Source organism: Meleagris gallopavo, chromosome 11, assembly GCF_905368555.1.
Source record: "Meleagris gallopavo chromosome 11, MGAL_WU_HG_1.1, whole genome shotgun sequence".
NCBI classification, from domain to species: domain Eukaryota; kingdom Metazoa; phylum Chordata; class Aves; order Galliformes; family Phasianidae; genus Meleagris; species Meleagris gallopavo.
The window spans coordinates 2,662,442-2,689,384 of NC_139414.1; the positions used below are offsets into that span (position 1 = coordinate 2,662,442).

Consider the following 26,943-nt stretch of genomic DNA (forward strand, 5'->3'; position numbering starts at 1 on the left):
TTGAATGAGGTATGTACTATGATTTATTGACAAGCACTAGCAAAATCAAAATGAAATACTTCTATGGCAGAGTAGACTGCCACGTGACAGAAAGGACTTGCATTCAGGCACTGCCAGGGCTGGGTTCCTCCCCACACTCACAGTGGGATGTTAGCATGTTTCTTCCAGGGGTTGGTCTGGCTTTTACTTGCCAGCACGTCGAGGTCATGGCAGATGCGCATGCGGGTGGTTGAAGGCTGGATGATATCATCAACAAACCCTGTAAAAACAAACCACACAAACAGCTTCCCTCAACCTTTTGTATCTCAGCTGTGATTTAAATTCACAAACCTAAAATAACTCTTGGGATCGACTGTTCATAAGTTACAAATTAACTTAAGAATTTAAACTAGCCTGAAGAGAAAATAGTCCTGTGTCAAATGTTAAAACAAGAAACTTTTTTTTCCCAAAAAAAGTTAGCCAACCAAAAAAGATAATTTATGGAGTGGGCTTTACTCACTGAATGCTTCCCCTGTTACTGCAAAGTCTTAGAGATATCATTTCTACTACTGATTAGTTTGACTTAAAGTTAGAAGAATCCCTTAACTTTGCACGTTCACAAGTCTTTTTTTTTCCTGGCCCTAACAGCAGTAACAGCAAACCAAAGGGAGTGATGCTGTACACACTAGCTGTAGTGATGAGCTTGACTAAGTCTTCCCAGCTGTGGGGCACTATTAAGAGGATTGAAATGAAACACAAAGCTTATTAATTGGGTAAAGCAGCATAAACTGGAAAGATGCAGAGCTGACTACAGAGCCTACAGAACTGCCTTCCAGAGCACAGGTAATGCTTCAAAGCTAGAGGTAAAAGTCCTTTTATAAGAAGAGCAGAAAAATTCACACCAAGGAGCTCTGGGAAAAAACACTGAACTGAACCAGACCGTTTCTCAAGGCCACCAGTCAGCATCTAGAACCATCAAGTAGATTGCCTAAGCACTTATAATTTTAATTAACAGTATGAGTTTTGAGATGCTTCTCAAAACTGAAAGTATGCCTTCTTTCCACTGCAGTCCCCACACTGTTCCAGTCTCTTCCCATCCAAAGCCATTCAGATGGGCAGTTTAGTTTTCTGGTCTAGATTGAGACTTTTCTGGACACAAATTTCTTGGCTAAATGACTTACAGCAAAATGTGTACTAAATGCGTACTAACTACAAGCAATAGCAAACTCAAAACAAGGGACACAACACACGTGATAACAGTACCTCTCATAGCTGCCGGAAAGGGGTTTGCAAATTTATCCACATATTCTGCCTCTGCATCTGTCTCTTTTCCTCTGAAAATGATCTGCACAGCACCCTGGGAAGATAAAGCCCACAGATGTTCAACCCATACAGGGCACAGATGCCTTCTTTACCACCTCCCCAGACTGCATGGGCATTGGGCAAATTGCTTCGGCAAAATCATCACCAGTCTTCCTCTCACTACTGAGCAGCGATGGCTGCTGCACACTGCGTGAGTCAGCCTGCAGTTATTTACCTTTGCCCCCATCACTGCCACCTCTGCAGTTGGCCAGGCATAGTTTGCATCTCCTCTTAAGTGCTTTGAGCTCATCACATCATAGGCGCCGCCATAAGCCTGGAACAAACCCCAGATTGGTTAGTGTGAGTGACCTCACCACAGCAACAATTTACTTTCCTCTTGCAACTTCTACTGTTCCAACAACAAGCAAGTGAAGCTACATTTTTACCTGTAAGAGTGCACACACCTTACTCAACACGCTAGTATCAGACACTGAGTCTATGCAAACACACATTCAAGACATTCCCACTCATAAAAACAATGAAGAATTGTAAAAACTTGCCTGCAGCCACCTCCTAAGGCTAAGCTTCACAAACTTGAAACCACATAAAAGCAGGAAGGGAGCTGTTGGAATATAAAACCTTCCTGAAGGCAGAAAAGAGGAGTCTGTGCCTGTCTGCAGCACCAGGCCTCACCCTGCACGTGTATTCAAATAAACTAGCGTGCTTCTGGGAGCTCCTGGCCAGGGGATGCAGCACTCAGATTCTGCAGTGCTCCACTCTGGACCTGGAAGTAGTCCAGGCAGCAATGGTAAACAAATACTGCAGAACTGCAGAGCAAGGCACAGCCAAGTGTTTCAGGGCACTACTTAAAGTGACAGCAAGGATGCAAGTTTGGGAAGAAGAGAATGGCAATATTCAGTCATGGCAAAGGAAGAGAAACCTGAGCAGCTCTTTCAGTTTCACTGCTGTCAAATGCCTATCACAAATGAAAGAAACAACCACCAAACAACAGCACCAAACAGAACAAGAGGGACAGACCAGGAAAGGAGAAAGCAGAGAGATGTTTAGCTAAGCTTTTTAGGAACTTAGAGAAGCATGGTGTCATGTACCTTACAGAAAAAGAGAAAAGGAAACTGAGGAGGGTACAGGAAAAGTACATGGAAGAAGGAAAAGCACAGAAGCATCAAACCTGCAAAGCAAACAGAAAAGAGGCACAATCAGCACTGCTTCTGGAACTGGAGTCTGAAGTTGCAAGAACAGAGGAGATGACAAAGATTGCCTCTTGCAGAGGGATGACACAGACAGATGACAGAGAACAAATATTTGACTGAAGGCTTTCTAGGGAGAAAGCAAAGAGCAGAAACATGGATTCGGAGGAGCACAGAGACAAAAGGGAACTGTGAAAATATTTTGAGAACAGAAGAAGTGATCACTTGTAAATTGGCACGAAGAGGTGTTACCAAACAGGACAAATTGAGGTGTCACCACTACAGAAGGCAAAGTGGGGGCAGACATAAGAAGCTCCACATAACCAGAACTGCTATTGGTGAAAACAGGAACTTACTTTATAAAATAACACCACAGAATTAATACCAACTTACTTTTCTGGTGATTACAGTAATTTTAGGCACAGTTGCTTCTGCAAAAGCAAACAGTAGTTTTGCACCATGACGTATGATCCCTCCGTACTCCTGAGCTGTACCTGCAAATGGCAGAAGTCGTATCTGTCACTCTGGGAAGTTCACAAAAACTTCACGTGCAATTAGGTGTCTTCATCTTGTCATTACCAGGAGCACACTACAAACAACCAGAGCCCTGTTAATAGCAGGAGCAGGTAACAGCCCAGGTGATGTTCTCCACTAGATGCTGAGCAACTGAATGAAAAATCCCTTGCCAAAAGCAGCACGAAGTCTGAGCGTAAGGTCACAGAAATGCAATGCTCACCAGATGGTTTCTTCATAGGAACAGAATAATATTCCATAGTTTTCAGTACTCCAAATCTGATTAGCAGAGAAACATACAACCCACATTCACTTCCAGAAAGCAGCTCTCTTCCAAAACCCTTTCTTCTAGAGAGTAAGGAAAGGCAGCTTGGCTACCACACACCAAAGACCCACGCCTCCTTCAAGCAAGCCCAAGACCACAGCCCTTAAAGGACAGAGCATGGAGTCTCCTAAAAGGAATCTCACAGCCAGTAATTCTGGAGACTGACAGCACACAGCAAATAGGAACACAAGTCATCTGCTTTAGAGGATGTTCTACAAAGTTCTGCCCCAGACACAGGCCTAGGATCATAACTTCTCTAAAGATCCTATCAGAATATTCAGCAGCTGCAAATCTCTGTTGAGGTCCAGCTCTAGCAAATCGTTACCTTAAAAAATAAAAATCTAAGCACTAACAGCCCCAGCTGTGGCAGCTAGTTGAGGGAACATGATCTGAGGAACCGACAAAAGTAACTCTGGAAATGCCTTTTACAGAATCTAAGAAACCAAAGACAAGCTTTGCATACATAGAAAGGAAGACAGCTGATTCATCACCAAAAGACTAACAGCCAGAAGATGCGTGGCACTGCTCTGCCTTCTGTACCCACACACCTGCACAGGAGGGCTCTGCCTCAGTGCTCCTACTTGTCTGCCACAATGGGAAAGCACGTGTATTGGATGAGACATGTTTCAAGGACCAGCACTTGGAAATGGCAACCACGTGCACATTATTTCTAGCAATCCTGCATTTCAGGCCACTGTGCATGTAACTCTGCAGTTACTGTCTGACAGTTCATCTATCTTACAAAAAAATTATTTTTAAAGTTAAAATTTGTTTTTTGTGAGATTTTTTAAAATTTGGTAGCTTGATTTCAAGTGTAATTTGATTGCCCAATACTGCATGCCTACCCTCACAAATGTCCCTTCTTAACTGCAATTTCACTTTGGATTCCTATATTTCCCTGCAGACCGTCGGACACACCAAGCCTGCAGGCACTCCCCAGCAGCAGACATCAGAACAATCAGGTCTCATTGCAGGAAGGAGCCTGAACACAGCTGAGATCCTCAGCCTACACCCAGGAGGTGGCAAGCACAGATCCTGCAATCCAGGCAGTACTTCACTCACTCTTAAAGCAGAGCAGGCAGTCACTGCGAGTGCTTCGAATACAACCTCAGTCCAGCTGTTATTGGAACCATTTACATTGTGAAATTAATATGAACTCTGGACATCAAATTGCTCCCAAATTTGTTCTGTGTTTTTATCCTTAATTGCTATCTGCACACACTGCCTGAACCGTTTTGTACACCTCTTACCCTACTGAACACAGAAGTAGTGACCACCACACTCAGAATACATTACTTCAATTGATATTTCTAATGGCAGTGTATTCATCTTTCCAAACTCTGTGAAATATAACAGTTCATAATCAGTGTAAAGTCTCAGGTCTTATTTCTTCAGCTCTATTTTTATGTCTTCCCTTTATCTGCTTCTAAGACAACATTCTATTACACCACAGTAAGTGGTGTAATATTTCAGTTAATATTTCTAGCACAGTTAATATTTCTAACAATTAGTGCCACACAAATAGCTTTGTTCTTGGATTGTATCTGTCCACATTGCAGCCCCTGAAGTTCTAAGGAGAACCAAGCTGCTTTGTGATCCAAACAAGAGGAGAGTGCAGCAACAACAGGAGAGAAAGGAAAGTGGTCAAGAAGGAATAGAAGGTTCTCTTAACACCTCTATTGCCTCGCTGATAAAACACATTACATGTATAGTAAAGCAAGAAACAGAACATTGACAGCAGCATTCTGATGTTTTGATGTCTAGTAGAGGCCCTGAGGGAAGCCTTAACAGTTTTTATACTAGTGTTAACCTCATATTCCATTGTATTGGAGACTTTCTATTCCTCACATAGGCTGTTTTCTAGTTTTCATTTTAACATTAACTGCTCATGTAACTAATGCTGAGGAAAGTCTAATCTCAAACCCTTTAACTCATGGATGTTCTGATCTGAGCAATGCTTGGAGCATGAAAGAACCTGAGCTTTCAAAGCGGAGTCTCATCATAGTAAAGGAGAACAAAGTGACTTCCATGTCATTTATGACAAGGATTTCTCCAGAGAACACGGTGTGAGCCCTGGACAGGCCTCAGTCACCCACTGTGCAATTGAGCTGCAATCCCAAACAGCAGGGCACACAGCTTTTGGGGGCTGATGGTTTCCTACCTACACCCAGCCCTGGCCAGCTACACTCACCCCAGTGCTTCCAGCCTGACCTCAGCACCGCTGTGCTGCGAGTTGGCCTCTCCTCAGCAAAGCCCTGCAGCTCTGTCAGAGCACACAGAAACGACAGCACTGCCTTATTTAGGCACTCATTTTTCTGGAACATAATTTGCATATTTCAATATCTTATTGTGATGACTGCTGTACTTTCTGAGTAACATTTTAAAGTCTGGCATATTTAAGCTTTGGTACAGTAAACAGCTCTTCTTACAGAGTTGTAAGATTGGTTTTAGCACCACCACCCCCTGCTGCTTCCCCCACCCACAGCCAATAGGAACACAAGGACACAGCATACCTGGCAAAAACCCAGGAACGTCCACAAAAGTAATGAGAGGGATGTTGAATGCATCACAGAAGCGAACAAAGCGGGCTCCCTTGACAGAAGAATTTATATCTAAGCACCCTGGAGATGAGAAAACAGTAAGGTGTGAATGACGTGCTATAGGCAGTAATTCAAGGCAGCATCAAAGCCATGCTGTAGTTAAGCTGTACTGTCTTCTCAAAAGGAAAACAAAACAAAAAATCCTGTCTGCAGTAACATGGAGATCATCATCAAGGTTTGCTGTCTGAGCACTAAGCTGACCACCAGCTGCAGTCACCTGGCACCCCTTCATCCTTCTGAAACACTGCAGGCAATTTCCACCTCTTCCCGCAGTGACTGCTGTGCACAGACAGCTCCTATGCCAGAAAGTCAGTTTAAATCACACCCTTGTAAATTAAATTGTTTTTCTGTGATTTTCTCTTTAATTATTTTTCCCCAGTCAGTCATATTGGAACAATGGAGTTCCCCATTAAAAAACAAAGGCACTAATGCATTGTAAAGGATTAGCATTTTGGGGAATAGTTGCAAAGTATTTCTGTTCTGTGTCACTGCCAGTTAGAATCACACGTGCTGTTATATCAAACCCATACAAGATGCACATAAGGACACCTCAAATATTAACTATCTTCAAACTGAGAATACCATCTGAGGACTAAAATAATACCAAAACCCACTGACTGTCGGGTACTGGGGTAGCCAAGGCACTGGCTGGTCAGCATTCAGTCTCCTCAGAAGTTATCCAGCTGTTAAGGAGAGAAATCAAAATCCCTTCTGCAGTTCAAAAAAGGTGATCTAAGCTAGAGATATTTGTCTCTTCACGTCTGAATTGTGTGAGCTCCACACACTTGTCTGCATGTCTGAATGCTTCTCATTTTACAGAAGAGCTGCACTACAGAACAGATTGGGGCATTCTAATGCTGTAGAAGCAAGCGTGCAGGCTCCAGACTCTGCTTAATCAGTCAGTCTCAGCCGCTGCCAGACCACTGGTGGCCTCTTGTGCTAGATACAGCAGCCCTTCAGTTACCCAAGAGCAAGACCATCACGTTGATAAAGAAATTAACCTTTTTTTCAGGTCTTCTTGCAACAATGCAACAGGCAAGTCACACAGCTGCACAACAGTGAGATTTCAAACAAAACAGGCATTAGGAAAGCAGCATGAAGCAGTGGCAGGCCACACAAACCATCCACAGCTCATCCGGCAGCCAACCAGCCTTACAAAGAGGGCAACAAGGAAACAAAACCAAACCAGGAGGCGGCAGCACATCAGAAGCACGCAGCTGTCCCCAACCTGATGCTACTTTGGGTTGGTTGCCCACGATGCCGACTGTCCTCCCGTTCATCCTGGCAAAGCCCACAACGATGTTTCTGGCGTAGGATGGCATGATCTCAAAGAATTCCCTTTCGTCAACAATCTGTACGGAGGACAGGTTGGCAGAGCCCTTAGAATGATGCCTTCATGTGTATTTATATACACACACAGCTGTTAGTATGAGAAACGTTAGCAGAACTTGTAGAATAAAATAAAAAAAGAAGAAATCTTTTTGTCTTTACAGGAAGTAATCGGCACTGCGTTTACTCTCAGAATGGCCAATTAAGCACCCCAGCAGATAAAATCATCTTTGTGGCATTTCCTCTGCAGTAAACCTGTTCTAACTTACCACAGAAATCCCAATCAGATGCTAACCATTTTTACCCTCAGCACACCACTGACAGACTGCACTTTAAGAGACAGCTTCCAAGAACAGAAGGCAAATCACACTCCTTGGAACCTGGGGACTTTTCATTATCTGTTTAATTCATACTTTGCTTCTTTGCAAATCCAGAGCATTTCCTTCCGAGGGCCAAATGTATCATGCTCTGCTGTGGATGACGACCTCTGTGCTGACCAGCAGTGTTGTTTGTGCACAACAGAAGGGGAAGCAGTGCTCTGCGCAGCAGGAGAACACTGTGCCAAAAAGATCTCACTGCAAACACAAACCCTTGCAGCTGCACTTCCCTGAGCTGGAAGCCCCCATGCGTGCTCTGCAAAGTGACATCCACCAGTACAGAAAGCAGCATCAATATTCAAGTTCAAAGAAGATGATCATTCCAGATGGAGCAGTAGCGACACCTACACATGGCTGCATTTCTGCTCCTCTCCTGCTGTGTTCTGCCCTTAATGCCTTCTTTGCAGCTCTTGATGGCAACTTCTCCTACACACACCACAGCCTGCCTGTCCCTTCCGATGCGTGAAAAGTTTCAATTATTTATTATTTAAGCAGTTTTATTTCCTTACTTAATACTTCTCAGGGTCTGTGGGTGTGGGTTTTTTTCCTAATTCACTTCCAAATTTTTAAACCTCACTTTCTGACACAGAACAGAGAGTAGGGACATTGAGAAGAGAAGAACCTGCAGGTTAAAAACCCATTCTGAGCTTTTCTTAACCCACCAAAATGGATCTGAATGCAGCCAGTTGCACACTGAAAAGCATTGGCTGAATGCATGCGTGTGGGGAGAGACAGTCAGATAAAACAGCAGAAGGGAAAAGTCTGGAAGGATGCCATGAGCTCAGCTGAGCTCCCCCAGCCACCATTTGTATTCACTGCCTACGAGGCTGCTCTTCCCAGGTCTGTCATCTACCACAGGATCCTGGGCCAACCTGGGAACCTGAACATTCAGAACAGGGACCCCCAGGTGCTCTGCAGGGCTGTAACAGTTACACATACCAGAACTGGGTTTTGTTTGATTTTTTGGATTTGTTTCTGGTTGTTTTTTTTTGTTTGTTTGTTTGTTTTTTTACAACCCTGTTCTCTGCACAGCTGTTTTCAATGTATTAAGTCATTAAAACTGACAAAAAATGAATTAGGCAAAGCTAGGCAAGAGAATTCCCAACAATGCCTATGCTGCTTTAGTAAAATTCCATTAGATTTATACAGCAGTACTCTCATCTGTACAGCTGTGCATGCTGTTTGATTGATACTGAAAACAAGCACTGAGACCCTTTTCCCCCACAAACATCTCACTTCTGCCATTGCTGCTGTCCCTTCATGCATGACTGCTAAACAGGGGAAAAAACAGTAACCTCCAAAGACTGAAAAACAGATCTGAAATGGCACCATATTGGTTTCCTTCCCTCATTAACAACTGAGGGAACATGTCCCTTACACATGGGACATGATACGTTCACATTCTTCTCAGCAAGGCTCAGACTGCAGACTTACGGAGCGTATGATATCCAGCATATCGTAGGCTTTGGTGGATTCCATAGGGACAATTGTGTCCAGCTCAGGAACCAAACGGTCACTGCAGAAAACAAATCCAAGCAATAACACTTAACAGATCAGATGAACACCAAGACCTAAAGCTCAGGCAAACAATGCCAATGCCATCTCGCTGAAACATCATGGGAACTGCTACTCAAACGTGGGGAAAAAGCAGTCCTCTTTGCAGCAGACAGTTATGCTTTGGGCCACTGAGGGCTCACGCATGGGTTACCTGTTGCTCTGAGCTCCTCCTGGAGGAGGAAAGCCTGATCCATCTCTTGATGGTGGAGACATCTCTTTTAGAGATGTATTTTTGTCTACAAAATCATTGCTGGAAACACTGCTCCTCCTCTGGCAGGAGGGGCCCACAGCACAGGGGACTGCTCCTCTGCTGGAGCACAGCTCAGCGATGGGGAAATTATTTGGTAGTGCTAAGCACAGTGCAGAAGCACAACAGTCCACCACTGCAGTGCTTACAGATACACACAGTGACCTCTCCAGTGGCAGAGCAAGGCTTCTTGTCATTCCTCTCACATTTACAACTCCGATGCTGCCTCCGCCCACACTGTATGCTTGTGATCTGAATCAATCACTGGGAACCTCTCCGTACTTCCATACTTCTCACCCCTACCAAACAGGTAGAGACTGTGGGAGGGCAGAACATCCATTCACAGCTTCTTCAGTTTAAGCACTGGGTTTCAAGTATCTCTGGGTATCTCATCATCCCCGCACTTCAAGAGCTTGACGTTTAACACCCTGTTAGCAGCTCTGTCAGTTACCCATCTCCAATAGTTTCATTAACGACTTACATGTGCTGGCATTCATGGGGTCTTTGGACTCATTCACAGTCCCAAGGTGGGGGGGCTGCATGTATATCAGCTGCTGTGAGTCACAGCTGTACTTTTCTATGTTTTAACAATGCCATGGTTTAGTACCTTTAAAACAGTACAGCATAAGACTCTAGCAGTTCAATTTAAAACTGGAAACACGGTCTGCAGTTTGTCAATCTCAGGCAAAGAGTAGGAGCATCAGCCCCACTCCTGTGTCTGCACTCACCTGCAGTGGACCAAACAGACACATCTCCTGCTGAGAGCCACAACAGCACCTCCACTGTATTCCCACAATTAAGAGATTTGCATGCAAATATATTCAAACGATATAATTAAGTCTTAATCTGATGAGCACAATCAATGTTAAGTTACAATGGATTCAGAAACTTTTACTTTCCCAGAAAGTAACTATGAATATGCTTTAAAATCTTCCTGTTACCTCCAGATTGTATTCTGAGATATCCCAAAGGATAAGGAAAATGGAGAAATGAAAGTATTGCTCCCATAAATTCACAGAGCTATAAGGCAGAGATGGAAATCATAACGGCATTAAAATGAACAACCACTGGCAAACAAAGACATTACCCAGGAAATCTCAGGGAAAAAAAATCTCTAACTGTCAGAGATAAAGGACATCTGGAGCTTGCCAGTGGAGTCCCAGGACTCACGAGGCTGAGAGACCTCATTTATGTTTGAAATCCCATTTATCTGAGAAGATTTGTTGCTCATCATCAAGGCAGTCATCTGAAGCCTGCGACAGCCCGAGAAACTCACCCAGGTCAACAGTGGTTTCTGTTAAATGCAAAATGGCCCTGTGTGAGGTTCCCAGGCTCCTCCTGGACGCGTGCACATTCCTCAGGCTTCAGAGGAAACATAACTTGTTTACAGACAAAAAATAAATCACATCCCACAAATGGGATGTACCAGACACTCCTCAAAGGCAGAGGACAATCACCATAGGAACTTTCTAATTTTTTAGGGAATTCAAAACAAAAGAAACAACTGTAACCAACAGGGGTTTCAGCTGCCAAACCTGATGTCATCAGCACCACAAAGAACCTATCTGCAGGGGGGAAGAAACCAACATGGTTGGAGTTAGCAATGAAGATGAAAGGATGTAATGTTTCGTTTACATCATTAGAGGCAATTTCTCCTGGCATGAAAATGGTCCAGTGAGAAAGAAATGGGAGGAGTGGGCTGTGACTGCCAACCCATCAGTTCAAGGCAGCATGTGCAGATGAAGCATCACCAATATTAAGTATTAGGAGCACACAATTTGATCAATATTGGAGATATCACTATATACACACAGGTAAATTTATCTTCACACGTAGAAAAACAACTAAATTGAAGTTCTTAACACCAATTATTGAGCACTTATTATACTGTGATCCTCTACTACTGTATCTGACACTGCATAAAACAGAACTAATCAGTCTCCCATACATTAGCAGCCATGGGATAACTGACAGCTTTTCCCAGATAAATAAACTGCCCAATGTAAGATACACTGATTACAAAACAGACAGTTGTTTCCATAAATGAAATTAAAATACCAGACTATTTCAGTACAATATGCTGAATGCTTAGAAAGAAACTATTGCCCACCTCAGCAATAGTGCTCCATGTTCACCCAGCAATACTGGATTTGTCACTAAAAGAAAGTCTCCCAGCTTCACAATTGTACGAGATGAACATGGCAGGAAATGTTAGGACCAGTAACTAATCGACTTGTCTGACCATCCTCTTCACAGCAGTTAGCACACTTATTTCTCTTAACAGAGAACAATGTATTTCATTTACCACAGCAGTGATTTCCAACATTGATACGAAAAAACTGCTTGAAAGATGTTACAAGACAGAGTATACAAGACAGAGACATTACGAGACAGAGGCATAAAGAAAGGATAAGGATAACCTTCCCAATGCCCACGTTAAAATTTTCAAGGGTGCAAGAAAGCACAAGATATAAATCATATGCATCTACAAAATGGAAAGGATGAACAAAGATAGGAGCAGATGTCATAGAGGAGAGGATGGAGACCTTTTAGGGGATGTGCACAGGAAGGGCTGAGCTAAGGCTGCAGTCAGATCTTTGGTTAAACAGCTTTTATTCCACTGACATTCTGTCTGTCCTGCTGCTAGCAAGGCTGCCTACTGAACCAGTGCTGTGCTGACTCCCAGGCTGTCCCTTCATCTCTTGGCATATTTTGCCATTTTTCTGTTTTCCAGTCTTGAAGTGATGAGTCCTTCCTTTGTTGTCAGCTACACAACAGACCTTCCAGACAGCTGCCTAATGCCTCCTGTACCTCATCATCCCATCCCAGCCTCTACATTTGGTGACCAAAGCCTACCCAATAGTGACAGAGCAGGGCAGGATCTCCCCACTGCACCTTACTGTGCTGTCTTCTGCCTCACTGTGTCTGTCTGAAGAGCTGTGAACTGGACAGAGATTATTTCCCCCATATCCTGTACACAGCACAAATTTAATTTTCATAAAGTAATGTTAACAGTGAGGACATACGTTATGCACACACACATCTGAACACTTTCCACGTTCCCACAGTGTAACACAATTATCAGAACACATTTATGTCCGTTGAGCCAGAGAAGCCATGAAATGCAGTGGTCAGAAAGCAGAGAGCTCAGCCAGCCTCCTCTCACCTGGGATCGTGGCACTCACAGACTGGAGCCGGGTCACGGTTGCTAAGAGGTAAATAATTAAAGAACTCTCGGAGGTTAAGTAAGGCATCTATGTCGTTCTCAAAGGCCCTGTGTGCCACTCCTGGAAAGAAGCAGTTTTGAAATTACTTTGCAGTGTTTCGTTTTCAAGTATACATCCATAAAGACAAGGGAAAACTTTAAACTTAAGCAATTAACAATCAGGAATTTTAAGCAATCAGATCTGACCAGTTAAAAATACCTAGAAAATGTGTGGCTGTATCAATCTTTTTCCAGAAGAGCTCTGGATTGTTGATTCTGTATTTAAAACAGTGTAAACTGGTTTATCAGCTGTCATAGATCGAGCTGGATCCCAGCCTTGTGCAATGCAACCCAGAGCTCAAGCTTTTCCCTGTGTTCTCTCACAAGGGCTGGATCTGAGGCAGGGGTGCACACACACGTCGCTTTGGTTCACATCAGTCCAGTTCACACTGTTTGAAATCCCACAGCCAATTGGAGCCTCGAGATCAAGGAGACACTAAGTCTCCCCAGAGGAAAAGAAAATAAAAAAAATACTAGGCCAAATGGAAAGGACGTTCCTAGGACAAGAACAAGGGATTGCTAAGAATCCTTCAACCCATTTCTGGGGGAAAACCACACAAAAACCACCATCCCAAACCTTCCTTGTGAGCTCTGCTCTCCTACAGCCTTTCCACTTGTATAATCATTTGTGGATTTGCTGCTTTCTCCTCAAAATCCCAGAACTCTGCCACACTCCCACTTTTCCTACTTCGTCTTCCACCACTAAGAGGGATTGGTACGAGCCCTGCACACAGCAAGATCCTGTGCTCAGCAGTTTCATCCCTTCTCCTCAGGTGACAGCCATGCCCACAAGAATCAGTATGAGGTTCACAGCAGCTCCAACAGCCACTTCTGTTAAAGAAAATCAGAGCATGAAATAAAACTTCCCAGCTCTCACCAGACACAGCCGTGTGCGTCTTCGCTCCCCCGAGCTGCTCCTGTGTGACATCTTCATTGGTAACAGACTTAACTACATCTGGGCCAGTGATGAACAGATAGGACGTATCCTAGGGGAGAGAATAAAGCAAACCAGCGTGTAAATGCCACAACCAAGCTGCAGAAGCAGCAAAGGAAAGCTGCTGTCCTGAGAGACTTTCCTCAAAATAAGAGAACTGTTCAAGATTGGAAAAAACTTCCTAAAAAAAATCCCTGATACATTATACTGAAATCCACAGAAAATGCAGTTACCTACAGGTTTCTTTGGAAATTTATTCTTGACTTCCCACGAAGAATAAACTGAATTCAATTTCATTTAACCCAGTCTCAACCCAGAGGTGTATTTTGCAGTTTCTGCACATCTTTTATTTTCCATTTCTGTACCAAACTCTATAGACATTAATAGCTTATACAGAAAAGTAACCTGAGACAAATATCATGAGGTAAAGACAACAGTGCAGCTATTTCTTAGGAAAAGGAAAGACCCATAAATGCTAAGAGACCCAAAGGAAGATGGATGGAAGGACTTTTTTTGCTGAGTACCCATAGAACTTAGAACAACTGGAACACAGAATGACTCTACAATTCTAAATTTAAAGTGAGTAGGAAAGAGTAATTCTGGATCTACCAGTTCAAGTATTAGCATGAAGTGCAAAAAAAAAGTGTGAAGGGGTGAAATGTTTGTTCCATCCCACCAACATACACTGATTTCAGATGTTAAAAAACTCAGTAACAAAAATCTTTCTGAAGCTCCTCACAGACATGACCAACTCTTTTTCTACAAACCACCTGACACAGCCTCTTTCAACATGTCCTGTCTGTGCCTTGAGCAGTAACCACCACAACCCACCTGCAGTCCATACCTGCCAGCAGCACAACCAACCACCAGCAGTTTGCAGTTTGAAAATATATTAAGCACTTCTGTATTAAAGCTTCAGAACTACTTTATTTAGAACTACAGCTTAAACAAAAGTGCTTTTTAACAAAAGATTAATCATATCTTCATCTATCCAACGTGCAAAACAGTGGCACAGGACTAATTCAGTGCTGCCATCCATGACATTAACAGTTGGTAATATCACAGTGGTGTTAATGATATTCCTGCAGCAGTTTCCAGGCCTTTAGTGAAGCAGGAGCCCATCTCCAAACAAACCCTGACATTGGGTCTGATTTGACCGACTCCATTTACCAGCAGCTAGGCAGGATCTGCTCCACCCTTACCTTCACCATGAATGTGAAGTCAGTTAAAGCAGGAGAATACACAGCTCCACCAGCACAGGGCCCCATGATGAGTGAGATCTGAGGCACCAGCCCAGAACACAGAACATTTCTCTGCAACAGAAAACACAAAGACATGCAGTTTTAATGACAGAAGTAAATTAAGTGCGTGCACTTCCCAAAACTGAACTGCCACCACATTCACCTGCCTTAATTAGAGAGAAGGAGACATCACACCTCATACTGAGAACAAACCCACTGCACGATGCTGAAAGGAAGTGTCTAAGCAAGGAATTCACTTGTCACATCTTCCAAGTGGCAACGAATTTGATTTCTCTGTGCATCGCTACCAGCCTGCTCTGAAGTAAAAAGATCCACAGGGATCAGAAACAGCATACAGCAGTGGTCAGCAGCAACACCAGGAATGCTGCATCTATGTAAACCAAAGATGAGTGATTTGAGCATTAACTGGAGCTCAGCAATACACTTAAAGCATCAGTGAACCTATCATTTCTGCGCCTCACAATTCTCTGAAGTATTGAAACTTATTAGAAATGGAGGCTCACGCAAGGCATTTCCAAACAAGACTGCCAGCTTCTGATGGCTACACATGGAGATCACACCCTGTTTTAGGCCCCAGTACAAGCCTGACAAACTGGGACATAATGGAAGATGCCCCCACGATAGTCATGGGACTCAAGCAGTCAGCAGGCAGTAAGAGGCCATGGGAATGGGGACTGCTGAGCACAGAGAAGAGAAGCCAGAGGGAGAGCTTGCTGCTACCTTTATGTCCTATATATCCTTTATATACCTATATATCTTTATTGATGACCTAGATGAAGGGATTGAGTGCACCCTCAGTAAGTTTGCAGATTTTGCAGATGACACCAAGTTAAGAGGTGGTGTTGATCTGCCTGAGGGCAGGGAGGCCCTTCAGAAGGATGTAGGTAAGCTGGATCATTGGGATGAGATGAATGTGATGAGGTTCAACAAGGCCAAATGTTGGGTCCTGCACTTTGGCCACAGTAATTCCAAGCAGCGCTGTGGGCTTGGGGACGAGTGGCTGGATGAGCGTGAAGAGGTAAGAGTCCTGGGGGTGCTGGTTGATGCTCGACTGAACATGAGCTGACAGTGTGCCCAGGTGGCTGAGAGGGCCAACGGCATCCTGGCCTGCATTAGAAATGGTGTGGCCAGCAGGAGCAGGGAGGTGATCATCCCCTGTACTCAGCTCTGGTGAGGCCACACCTCAAGTACTGTGTTCAGTTTTGGGCCCCTCACTCAGGAAAAACATTGAGGCCCTGGAGCGTGTCCAGAGAAGGGCAACGAAACTGGTGAGGGGTCTGGAGCACAAATCCTATGAGGAGAGGCTGAGGGAGCTGGGATTGTTCAGTCTGGAGAAGAGGAGGCTCAGGGGAGACCTCATTGCACTCTGCAACTTCCTGAAGGGAGGTTGGGGTGAGGAGGGGTTTGGCCTCTTCTCCCTGGCAACAAACAGAACCTGGGGAAACGGCCGCAAGCTGTACCAGAGGAGGTTTAGGTTGGACATGAGGAAGAACTTTTTCTCTCAGGGAGTGGTCAGGCACTGGAATGGCTGCCCAGGGAGGTGGTGGAGTTGCCGTCCCTGGCAGTGTTTAAGAGGCACCTGGATGAGGAGCTGCGAGATCTGGCGTAGTGCTTGTGGGAGCAGTGATAATGTGAGGATGGTTGGACTAGATGATCTTATAGGTCGTTTCCAACCTTGTGATTCTATGATACCTGCAGATGTGCTGAGGGACTCCTGTGGAAAAGCACAATACTCTCCTGGGAAATGCACAAGAAGAGGATGAGAACCAAGTGGTACAAATCACAGCAAGAGATAACCGAAAAAACGTCACCATGAGAATAGTTCAGCAAGGCTGCCAAGTGTCTGTCCCTAGAGACATTCATAACATGGCTAGATGAGATGAAGCAACCTGGTTTGTTGTTAAAAATCAGCCCTGGTTTGGGCAGAACATTGGTCTGTACACCACCAGATGACTCTCTGGACTGGAATTATTCTGTAATTCTATTCTAAATCAGCAAAGCTGATAGTTGATCATGGCCTGCCATTTATTAAGGCAACAGAAAAACAAAATAGCACAAGGTTTGAAAAAGAAAAAACTGAAAGCAGGCTGAACTTTGTCCTTTGGGTTAACGGCACAAACGTCAGATGGCATTGCAGTGACTCAAGCAGCTGCCAGTATGTTAAAAACCACCAACCAAAAAGCCAGAAATGCACACAAACTAAAGCAAAAGAAAACTGTCAGTAAGACATCTTGGAATCTTTCTGTCATTTGTTTTCAAAATAGCTCTAAGAGGTGTTTATGATTACTACTTTTCCTATCATTTATAATAAGTGGTATTTCTCATTTCTACAGAAAGTACAAACCATCCTTTAAAACCATGCATTTTGGTAGGCATATCAAATAATGTCATTTTAGGGAAAAAAAGATCAATAGTGTATGTAAAAGAAAAATCTTGCTTTAGTCACAAAAATGCTGTATAACATAAAACTTCCACCAGTCCAATCAGTTCTGCACGTCCTCAAGTGCTAACATCAACAAGTTCCACTGTATTCAGAACTGTTCTTTGCACAGAAACCTCTTACTTGCATTTTTTTTTCCCTCCCCTCATCGACCACCTTGACAGAACACCTGGTGCTTCTGCTGCACATTCTCAAGTTACTTTCAAGCACAGGTTGGTGGGTTTACTTAAAGTCCCTTTTTCTGCTGCAGAAAAGTTTCACCATTTATCAGCCCTACAGAAAGCAAGCTTGCTCTGTGAAATTCTTAACAGGTCTGTATTTCTGAGCAGCCACAGAGACAGCTAGTGGTGGATCACAGCCATCAGTCACCTAACAAAACACTCCAAAGCACAGCATGCCCACTTGTTTATGCATTTGTCTGAGACATTTTGAAAGAAGTTACATCCCAACACACACAAGCTGTAACTCAGTGTGAATCAAAGTTATTCACTAAAATAACTAAAAATATTCATAGTTTTTTTTCTAATTAAGTAAATTGCTTAATTTTCTATTCTTCTGACAAAGCCCACGCTGTAGTGCAGCTCCTACAGAGCTTTTCATCAGATCACAGTGTTGGCCAACATTCAGCACTACCCGTGCTCAAGCAGCAGGCTACTCACCAAGAAGATGTCTGCATAGCCAGCCAGCGACTCCACCCCTTCCTGAATGCGGGCTCCTCCCGAGTCATTGAGCCCAATGACAGGTGCTCCAACCATGGCAGCCTGATCCATGACCTGGAGATGAACACAGACACTTGGTTACCTACTTACAACACCAGGGCAGCCCTTCCCTATCAAACTGTACATCCTCCAGGAAGAAAATCATGTGACAGACTTTGAGCTGCTTACATAGCACTTCGCATCTCGTTTGCTTGCATTAATTACAATCCTTAACACCTTACTGACATACTGCATTTTGAGTCTGTAGCAATTGGAGAGATCAAAATATGATGGGAAAGATATTACAACAAAGGTGTGATGGCAGGAGGAGCAGCAAAATAAAAAGGTGCCATAAAGGAAGGGCAGAAGATTGCTCACCTGTATCAGAAGAGTCCAGGTTTGCAGGGAAAGCTCCACAAGGAGGGATCTCCAACCAGAGACCCTTCCCCAGTGGCAGTCAGCCCTTAAATGAGGTCTAAGAGAGGTGCAGCCAGGCTCCACCCCTTCCAGTCACACAGCTGAGTTTCCTTCACCTGTGCTCTCAGGGCTGACCAGTCCTTCCCCAGGTGTTCAATCAGTGGTTCAGGCCTGGACTCAACAGTTCCCATACAGCCTCACTCAGACTGGAGGCTAAAAGGCACACATTTAACCCCTCTCGTGTCCTTTATCTGCCTTACCAGCTGTGCAGCTCCATACCCACGCTGTACCACCAAACCCTTTGCTACAGTGCCACAAGCAGAGGAGTTTGGCATTTTCCTAACATTACAGCACTGGTAAATAGTAATAAGATCTGCTTTGGTTCTTCAGTCATTTTCCTGTAGAACTGCACGTGGTCTGTCAGTCTCTAGTTTGATGTTTTTTCCTGCCCTTGCAATCATTTTTACCCAATCATATCCAGTCTTTAACTTTTTAAGATTTCTAAATCTTCAGCCCTGCCTTTCAAAGTGCTTACAGCATCAACAGCAGAAAGCAGGGTTTTATTGCCTGGAAAAACAGAAAGGACGTCACGACATTCATATCAACATACCCTAGCAGTACCAAAATTGCAGCCTGAACACGGATTGCTGATAACTGTCTCTGTGTAGCTCTCAGCTGGCATCACTCCTATTTGCAGTCACTGCATGTAAAATAGGGATCCTTCAAACTTTGTGCCTGGATGTTCATTTAACAGTTGGATCACCACTGTGGCAGACATGGAGAATGATTCTGCAATCAAATACAGTCCAGCATTTTAAAAGCATCTGTATGGGCTGCAAGCAGAGGCTCCATGAGCAGCCTTGTTTGCTTACAGGGATGTTACGCACGGCGTGATCAAATGTCTTATTAGAAACCAGTTGACATTTATTGCCTTCCCAGGAAGCCTGTTATCCTACCAGGTCAGTGAAACAAGTTTACTGACACAGTTTGCTATTTCCCAAGGACATATATATGCATTCATTTTTTACTTCCATGATTTTTCCAGATACTGAAATTCTACATATTTAGTACATATTTAGACTACTCGTATGTGAGACTTTTTTTTTTTGCCATACCAGTACATACAGCTCTTCTGCAAAAGGAGTATGTCGCCTGTAGCCCAGCCCTACCTACCCTGCAAATGCCAAATACCTGAGCTCCAGGAAAAGATGTGCAGAACAATGACAGCCAAAGGCAGAAGTCCTGTTGAGGGGCAGCAACTTCACTTCATTTTACATGCCTCAAGCAATTCATAGGTTCTGCAGCAGCCAAGACTGTCTCCCAGAACAGATTTCTGCTTCCCAGAACTCAGCTCAATAAGAACTAAAAGAAGTGAGACAGATACCTCACCATGCAGCTCTCCACTGCCAAGCTGCAGCCTCACAGACTGAGCAACTGATGCACACAGAGCCTTCAAACTTCAATGTCTACCACTGGTGCTGATGGCAAACACAGTATCAGTTAGGAAGGACTCGTGTCTTCCAGTTCTGCCACCGCTCCCTGCTGTTTCAGAAGTAACAGGTCACAAACAAACCAGCAGAAGGCATCCCAGTACCATCACGTTACTCCCACCACAAAGAAACATTTCAGAGCTCTGATGTAAAAGGGTAATACAAACACCTTTGCTGATACCAAGAGCTGGTAAAGCCAAGTAGTTATTACTCAGCCCAAAGTCTTTGTGTCTTCTACTTTTAGATCTCCTCACTGCATAGGAGGTTATGCCAAAAAATAGTTATTTCCAGCAGAAGAAAAGGCCTTGAGCTCCATACACCTTGTTTCCAATCCCATAGCAAAAAAAAATCTAGAAGTTTTCATCAGCCCATGCCACTGAATACTCATGCATGAAACAGCTGCTGCCCTCCACACCCCTGGGATTCCAACATCAGCTTTTTCAGTGAGACAGGAGAGCAAATGAGGACCAACAGCCACACGTGCCTGATAATAGCAGCTTGGTATCAAGGTGACCTCTACATTGTTGTCTGTCTTCAGATTGTTTACTTGTTACATTTCTTTTAATAAACACTACATTTCCACATAACAGAATTTCCAAGTCATTCCATATTTCCCCCACAGACGATGGCTAGTTAATCCATGCTCATATTTGTATGTCTCTCTGGTTTTTTGCACACAACAGAAAAATCAACTTAAAGTGGACGTTACTTACAACAGCTTGAAGAGCTCCCAGAGGACACCCCTCTGCTCAGCTGTGCTCCCACCCCTTACCAAACTATAAGGACACAGGCATTCTGAGACTGCCAGCAACATCCACCACAGCCCACTAAAGTCACTACAAAGCATTTCCTCCAAAATTATTAGCACAACAGATCGGAAAAAGAAAACTGGCAATTTTTTTGTTGCTGTTTTCTATTGTGAAATATTACCTTGCAGATCTTCTGGGCGTGAGCTCCAGACAAACTGCCTCCAAATACAGTAAAATCCTGGAAACAAAACAAATTCTGAGATTATGGAAAGAATCTTTTCAATAACAAGCAGCCAAACGAATCCCAATAACCGACCTTGATGAAAAACGTGTCAAGTAAACAGTATAATCCTGCACTGCTCTACATTTAGCATATTGCTCCAAGGCAACATGACTCTGTACAGCAGCCTGCAGATCAATCGTGGTCAATCCAACCTTGTTTACAAGTAAAAATATCTTTTATGCATTTGCCAGTAGATTCTACGTTCAAATCACAAATTCACTGTGTCTCATTTGCTTTTATTATTCTTCAAACACTCTTCTTCTACAAATACATGTTACTCTTTCAGAGATGTTATCAATACTGGAGTAAGCCTGAGAAATGTCACTGTAAGTAGAGTCCTACTGCAAAGGGTGGCAGTAGGATAAAGCTGCCAACAGGCAGAAATCACAAATGAAAACACGCCACTGTTCTATACTCATGAGTTATGCTCCAAGAGTTTATTATTCTTTTATGGGTGCTGCAGCAACAATGCCAGCCAAAATAGACAGTTGGTGCTACCTCTGGGACTGTGCTGTGAGATTGTGAAAGAGCAAGAAGGAGCCCTGGGGCTGATCCAGAAGGGAAGAGGGATGGTGATACCTGGCACCCAGGGTTAACTTCTGGTCAGCTTCACTGATGTATTCCCTCTAAGTTTTACTCTCAAAGAAACTCTAAAAACTCAGCTGGCAGAAAACATCACGACTAGTAGCTGAAGCAAAAAGGAAGTAACACCTCAAGTGGCAGCTGAATTTGGAGATGCATAAGGTCTTTTTAAAAAATATTTTTTAAAAACAACACATGATGAAGGGACACATTGAAACCCTTATAAGAACTGCCCTCTACCTTGTGTTATTTGAACAAAGAAACTGTTCGGCTCCTCTTCAAGCCCACACAACAAGAGTGCCCTCCCCTGGAAGAACGACATACCCAAGACAAAACAGGCACAGTGTATGCCTCAGTGCGAGCAAGATGGCAACAACCACTCTGGCCGTGGAAGCAACTTGAACAAAGGCTTTTGGTAGCCCAGCACAGAAAGGCAGATATCAGCAACTTAGAAGAAAGCTCTTCTTCCACTGTGTTAAGACTCTTCCAAGATAAATTCCACCTATGGTGTTTCCTCTAAAATACTTTTAATATAAAACATGCAATTTATCTATTTATATACTATCAGTCTCTTTGATTAACCAGATCACTGAAACCTGAAGAACAGTTCAGGGTTTCTCAGGTGCCCTTAACCACGAATTCAACCCAATGCAATTCCAGTTGGTATCTCCAGCAGGCAGCACCAGACCTGCACCTTCCAAGTGGAAAGGTGGTTCCCAGGGCTCACAAAGCACTCTACTGACATTTGCAGGACTGCCCATGGCTGCAGGAGTCCAATCACAACACCTCCAACTGCAGGCACAGCCAGAGCTCTCACTACTTGCAACACACTGCGCTCAGAGATATCTCCATCCCCAAATAAGGTACCAAATAAGTGCTGCATTCATCACTTACTTCATCTCAACCTTACCTACAACTGCAACTCTCACCAAAAAAATGGTCTGGGAAAGATCTCTTTTGCCTCTTCTTGTCTCAAAGTGCACTGCTTCCTCCCACAGGATGCTGTGTTTATCTTATGCTTAATGGCAGGTGGTAAACAGGTACGTTACTACATGGCCACAGTGAAATACAGCGTATTTATTTCAAAGGATAAGTTCATGCTGTTTACAGAAACAAAAAACAGAAACATACCTGACTGAAAACATAAGCCAGTCTCCCATTAATCCGTCCACGGCCAGTCACCACACTGTCTCCAGGGTACTGCAATAGAAAAAAAAAAAAAAAAATCAAAAATAATTATAGATATTTATATCTCAAAATACAACAACCTCCATTAAGAAGCACTGAGAACAAGGTTAAGGTAAAGACTAAGTGTGGAAGGACTGGTCTTTATTTTTGCAGTGGAGGCTCCATAAAGACTTGCTTCAGCTCTGGAAAAGAACACTGCAGGTAACATCACATAAAAGTTACATATGAATCTGAAGATTTATGAGTTTTGCACTTTCCCCTCAAATTTCAGCATGTCTAGAGTTAAGGCAAATCATGTCCTTAGAGACAGGATGTATGTTTTATTAGAATCAGATGTTTTTAAAAGAATGGGCACCATATATAAATCTTTCTTGAGAAAGGTCATAAAATACAGAATCCAAAACACTTCAGCTTGACCTGTTCCATTTTTTACCCTGTAAGTAAGGGAGAAGATGAAAGAGGAGATACAGCATGTGAATCCTGAAGTTTCCCCACTGATGTTGTCTCACTTTTAAGTATATGGATGTTTTTCAAAACAGCAGAGGAACTGCATTGCCATAAAGGAATTCCAAGCATCTCAATGCTTTTTGCTGCCTAGGAGGAAAAAAAAAAATTAAAAAAACCTCTGCTCTAAGACCCATTTATACCCAAGGCAATCTGTTTGCACATATTTTGGGGACTTTTCTCAAGCTGCGCAGACAGCACTGCCACCACCTCCTGACATGCAGAAAAGCATTAAACACCTCTCCAGCTCCAGCCATCATACTGCAAAGATGGCTCCTAACAGCCCATACAGTGTTCTGGATGAAGTACAGGTTTTACCATACCTTTGGAAACTTCCAGGTACCCAGAGCAATTCAATGCTAAACTAATATTCCAGCTCACTGCCCACCAATTAGGTCATCAGCTGTGAGGCTGCACTCTGTAAACACAATCTGCAGCTCACTGAAAGGTGAATTCTGAAGGACAAGGCAAAAATTAACCCAGCTGTCACTCTCAGGATTTCACTGCTCCCTTCATCTTCAGAGACAGTGCTTTGTTAACAGCACTGTGGGGTGCAGCATTGTGAACTACCATGAAAAGCAACACAGGAGTTAATTCAGTTTGCTGGGGGAACAAAGTAAGAAATTACCCATAGAAGAAAAGATGTTTCCTCCCACACTCAGCGAGCGCCACCCTTCCAGCACTGAGTCCTGTCAGCAACCTGGCCACAGGAAATGAAAAGAAGCCCTTCTGAGGGTGGAAGCCTACCAAGCCCTCCCTCACCACGGCACGCAGCCTGGCAATGGAAGGACTGCAAAACGATCAGCTAGTTTAATAACTGTGGAATCTGAAACTGCAGTCACTGCACTCAGCACGTGGCTGTGATACACCTGTCACAGTTTCCTACACATTCCAAATCAGAGTAACCTACAGGAAGGTTCACCTTCAATAGGCTAATCTGCAGTAACCACCTACGCAGCCCAGCACGTTCATCAGTCACTTCTGCAGGACACAGCAACAAAATACTCTTTGCAGGTAGTAATTTATCACCAGGCATCAATGTCACTGTGAGAGACTTCAGGGAGCCACAGATTTTTCCTCTACATAACACACCTCATGTACCTTGTTGGTTTAGGATATATGGCCACATATCAAAAACAGCATAAGTGAGGCAGATTGCAGCTTCCCAGCAAACCAGCACAACTGCTTGAACATGCAGACACGTCACGTTTTCAGGCCCTAAAGGATTTAATGACTGCAGTTTGGCAAGCGTATGCACAGATCTGACTTATTTCAGCCTATAGCTCTAAGATATCTGTAGAGAGGCAGAAGGATCCACATTTGTATAATATACATTTTAAATGCAAATACAGATGTATCTATACACGTAAAATGGATTTGCATTGCATGTATCTCTGACTTGACAGACGAACATAAGACAGCAGTACTTGAAACAAACAGGTAATGTCCTAAAAAAAAAAATCAAATTTAAATGATGTAAAAATAAACCTCATGAGCTGTTACATGGAAATTACAAGCAACAAAAGGAAATTCACAAACACTTTCCAAACCCAAAACAAACTGTGTGCAAACAGAAGAACTTATCTTCAATCACATGGCTGGCTACACAGCAGAGGACAAAGAAACAAGAGTTACGTGAAATAAAAATACCTTATTCTTACTGGAGTCCATCCCAAAGTCAGAACATCTGTGTTCCACAAACATGTCATATTCATCAAAGCTGTCGGGGTCCAGCAGCAGAAGAATCCGCTCTCTTGCTGTCAGCTTCCCCTGAAACGGAGCACACTGCAGTTAGCGCAGCCATTGGGCAGCCCTGGCCCTGCCAGACACCACTGGGTGCAGTTTAATGAAACGTTCCCTCACCAGATCTTCCGTTTGCCCCACTGATTGCACACCCCCAAAGCCGGGAGTATAGCCAGTGATGAAACTCCTCAAGAGCAAACACAACGCAAGGAGACTCTGAAAAGGCTGACTATTGGAGCTGCACTCCATCAAGATAAGAGGAGACAGCCTCAGCCTTTTTAACAAGATGTAATGGCATTTCAGCTATTTTTGCCTACACATTTGAATGCTGCTATGCTAATAAGGCCTTTGGTTCTATTCTTGAAAGCGGAGCCCTCGCACAGCCAAACCAGCCCGTAAGAGCAGTGCAGGGCATTCTGTGAGATCTGAGCGTGGCCAGGGAAAGGGAAAGGCCGCACACAGCCTGCAGGGAACTTCTGGCAGGCTCTGCTGGGACCAACGCGGCACCACAGCAGGACGGCCGAGAGCGGAGCACACGGGCAGCTCTCCATGCCCTTCCTCGGCAACGACGATGCCAAGTAACCGGTGATGACAAAATAGCTCATTTCGGAGCTCGGCCTTACACACAGGTTTCTCTGAAGGCCAGGTCAGCGCCTGCCGGCAGCGCAGGGATCTCACACAGGCGCGGGCTGCCCTTTTTCTGGGGGCTGCGCCTCAACGCGGCGTTACACGCGGCTGAGGCTCCGCGCGGAACCGACGGCTGCCAAAGTTCTCAGAGACAGGGGAACGCAGGGCAACGTAAGCGGTGCTCGAGGCCCCCAGGTGAGCACAAAACGCTCGAGGCGGCACTCCGCCGGGAGCCCCGAACCCTGCGGGCGCCGTTCTGAGCAACGGAGGTCGGAAATCCGTCCGAGCTCAACGACAGCCCGCCCCGCGCTGCGTGATCCGCCGCTCCCGTGCCGGCTCCGCGCTGCTCGCTCCGCTCCGCCCGCCGCCCGAGCGCTCGGTGCCGCTCAGAGGCGCGCTGCGGCCCGCCGGAGCACCGGGCTGACTTCGTTCCACCTTCGGCGGCGGGCGGAGCGAGCCCGAACGGCTCTTCACGGAAGCGGCCCCGTCACGGAGCATGGCGGCGGGGAGCGGCGGACCGGAGCTCTCGTCCCGCCGGCCGCGCCTCACCCGCCTGTGCTGCGCGTCGATGCGGCTCTGTCCGCCGCCCAGCAGCGCGGCACGGCGCTTCTCCTCGATGCGCTGCGGCACGGAGCCGCCCGAGGCGGCGCGGCGTCCCCATGGGGCGGCCCGGCACAGCGCCGCCCGCAGCACGCACTGCGCCGCCATGTCGCGAGGTGGCGGCGGACAGTGCGCCTGCGCGCCGCCTCTGGGAGCGGGAGCAGGAGCGGGAGCAGGAGCAGGAGCAGGAGCAGGAGCAGGAGCGGCGCGTCCCGTGTGCTACCGCTGCTGCGGATGTGGGGATGGAGCTGTGTGCACGCCGGGAGCCGAACTGACGTGCATCGCTTTCTGTACCGTGCTGTGCACACCAACGTGAGCACGGCCCTGGAGAACGTCACACGCATTGAGAGAAGAATGGCCAAGAATAGGAATCTTTGGATTGCACAGTGTATACAGGCTGTCATAAAGTAATTCACGTTGGAAGAGCACTCGGGAATATCTATGCTGAGAACGCGTACGTGTCAGATCCGCAAAGTGTTAACCCAAAGGAGCAGGTTCATCGTTCTCTGCAAGAACAGCAGCTCAAAGTGTGCAGCAAAAAAAGCAAAGTGAATGTTGGCTATGATTATTAAATCATAGAATCACAAGGTTGGAAAAGACCTTGGAAAGCCTGGTCTAATATTAAATTGAGAGGTTGGTGGCCCTGCATGTTGCAGGGGGTTGGAGATTCATGATCCTTGAGGTCCCTTCCAACCCTGGCCATTCTGTGATTCTGTGACCTGTA

General features: G+C 44.8%; 1 protein-coding gene across 2 annotated transcripts; it reads right to left on the minus strand.

The window, feature by feature from the left end:
• On the minus strand, positions 1–26,374 carry PCCB (propionyl-CoA carboxylase subunit beta). Of its 2 annotated transcripts, none has more exons than XM_085232724.1 (15): positions 26,169–26,374; positions 24,900–25,019; positions 22,689–22,757; positions 20,874–20,930; positions 17,998–18,111; positions 14,839–14,949; positions 13,580–13,688; positions 12,604–12,724; positions 9,068–9,149; positions 7,156–7,279; positions 5,841–5,948; positions 2,883–2,983; positions 1,517–1,615; positions 1,243–1,336; positions 1–259 (listed from the first exon to the last, which is right to left on the minus strand). In XM_085232724.1, exons 1-15 carry the CDS (start codon positions 26,325–26,327, stop codon positions 138–140), a joined length of 1,590 nt encoding a protein of 529 aa, XP_085088850.1. In that variant the 5' UTR covers positions 26,328–26,374; the 3' UTR covers positions 1–137. The 2 variants fall into 2 exon arrangements, with proteins under 2 accessions (XP_085088850.1, XP_085088851.1); XM_085232725.1 differs by lacking the exon at positions 26,169–26,374 and adding an exon at positions 25,113–25,256.
• Between the last annotated feature and the right edge of the window lie 569 nt (positions 26,375–26,943).

What these genes read in the sequence shown, in the direction of transcription:
- PCCB (XM_085232724.1), bottom strand. Translation starts at nt 26,327, where the DNA reads ATGGCGGCGCAGTGCGTGCTGCGGGCGGCGCTGTGCCGGGCCGCCCCA. An exon ending in TGTGAGTGCCACGATCCCAG is followed by an intron (nt 9,150 to 12,603) that starts GTGAGAGGAGGC and finishes TGTTTTCTGCAG; the next exon opens with TGACCGTTTGGTTCCTGAGC. An exon ending in CGTTCCTGGGTTTTTGCCAG is followed by an intron (nt 2,984 to 5,840) that starts GTATGCTGTGTC and finishes TGCCATTTGCAG; the next exon opens with GTACAGCTCAGGAGTACGGA.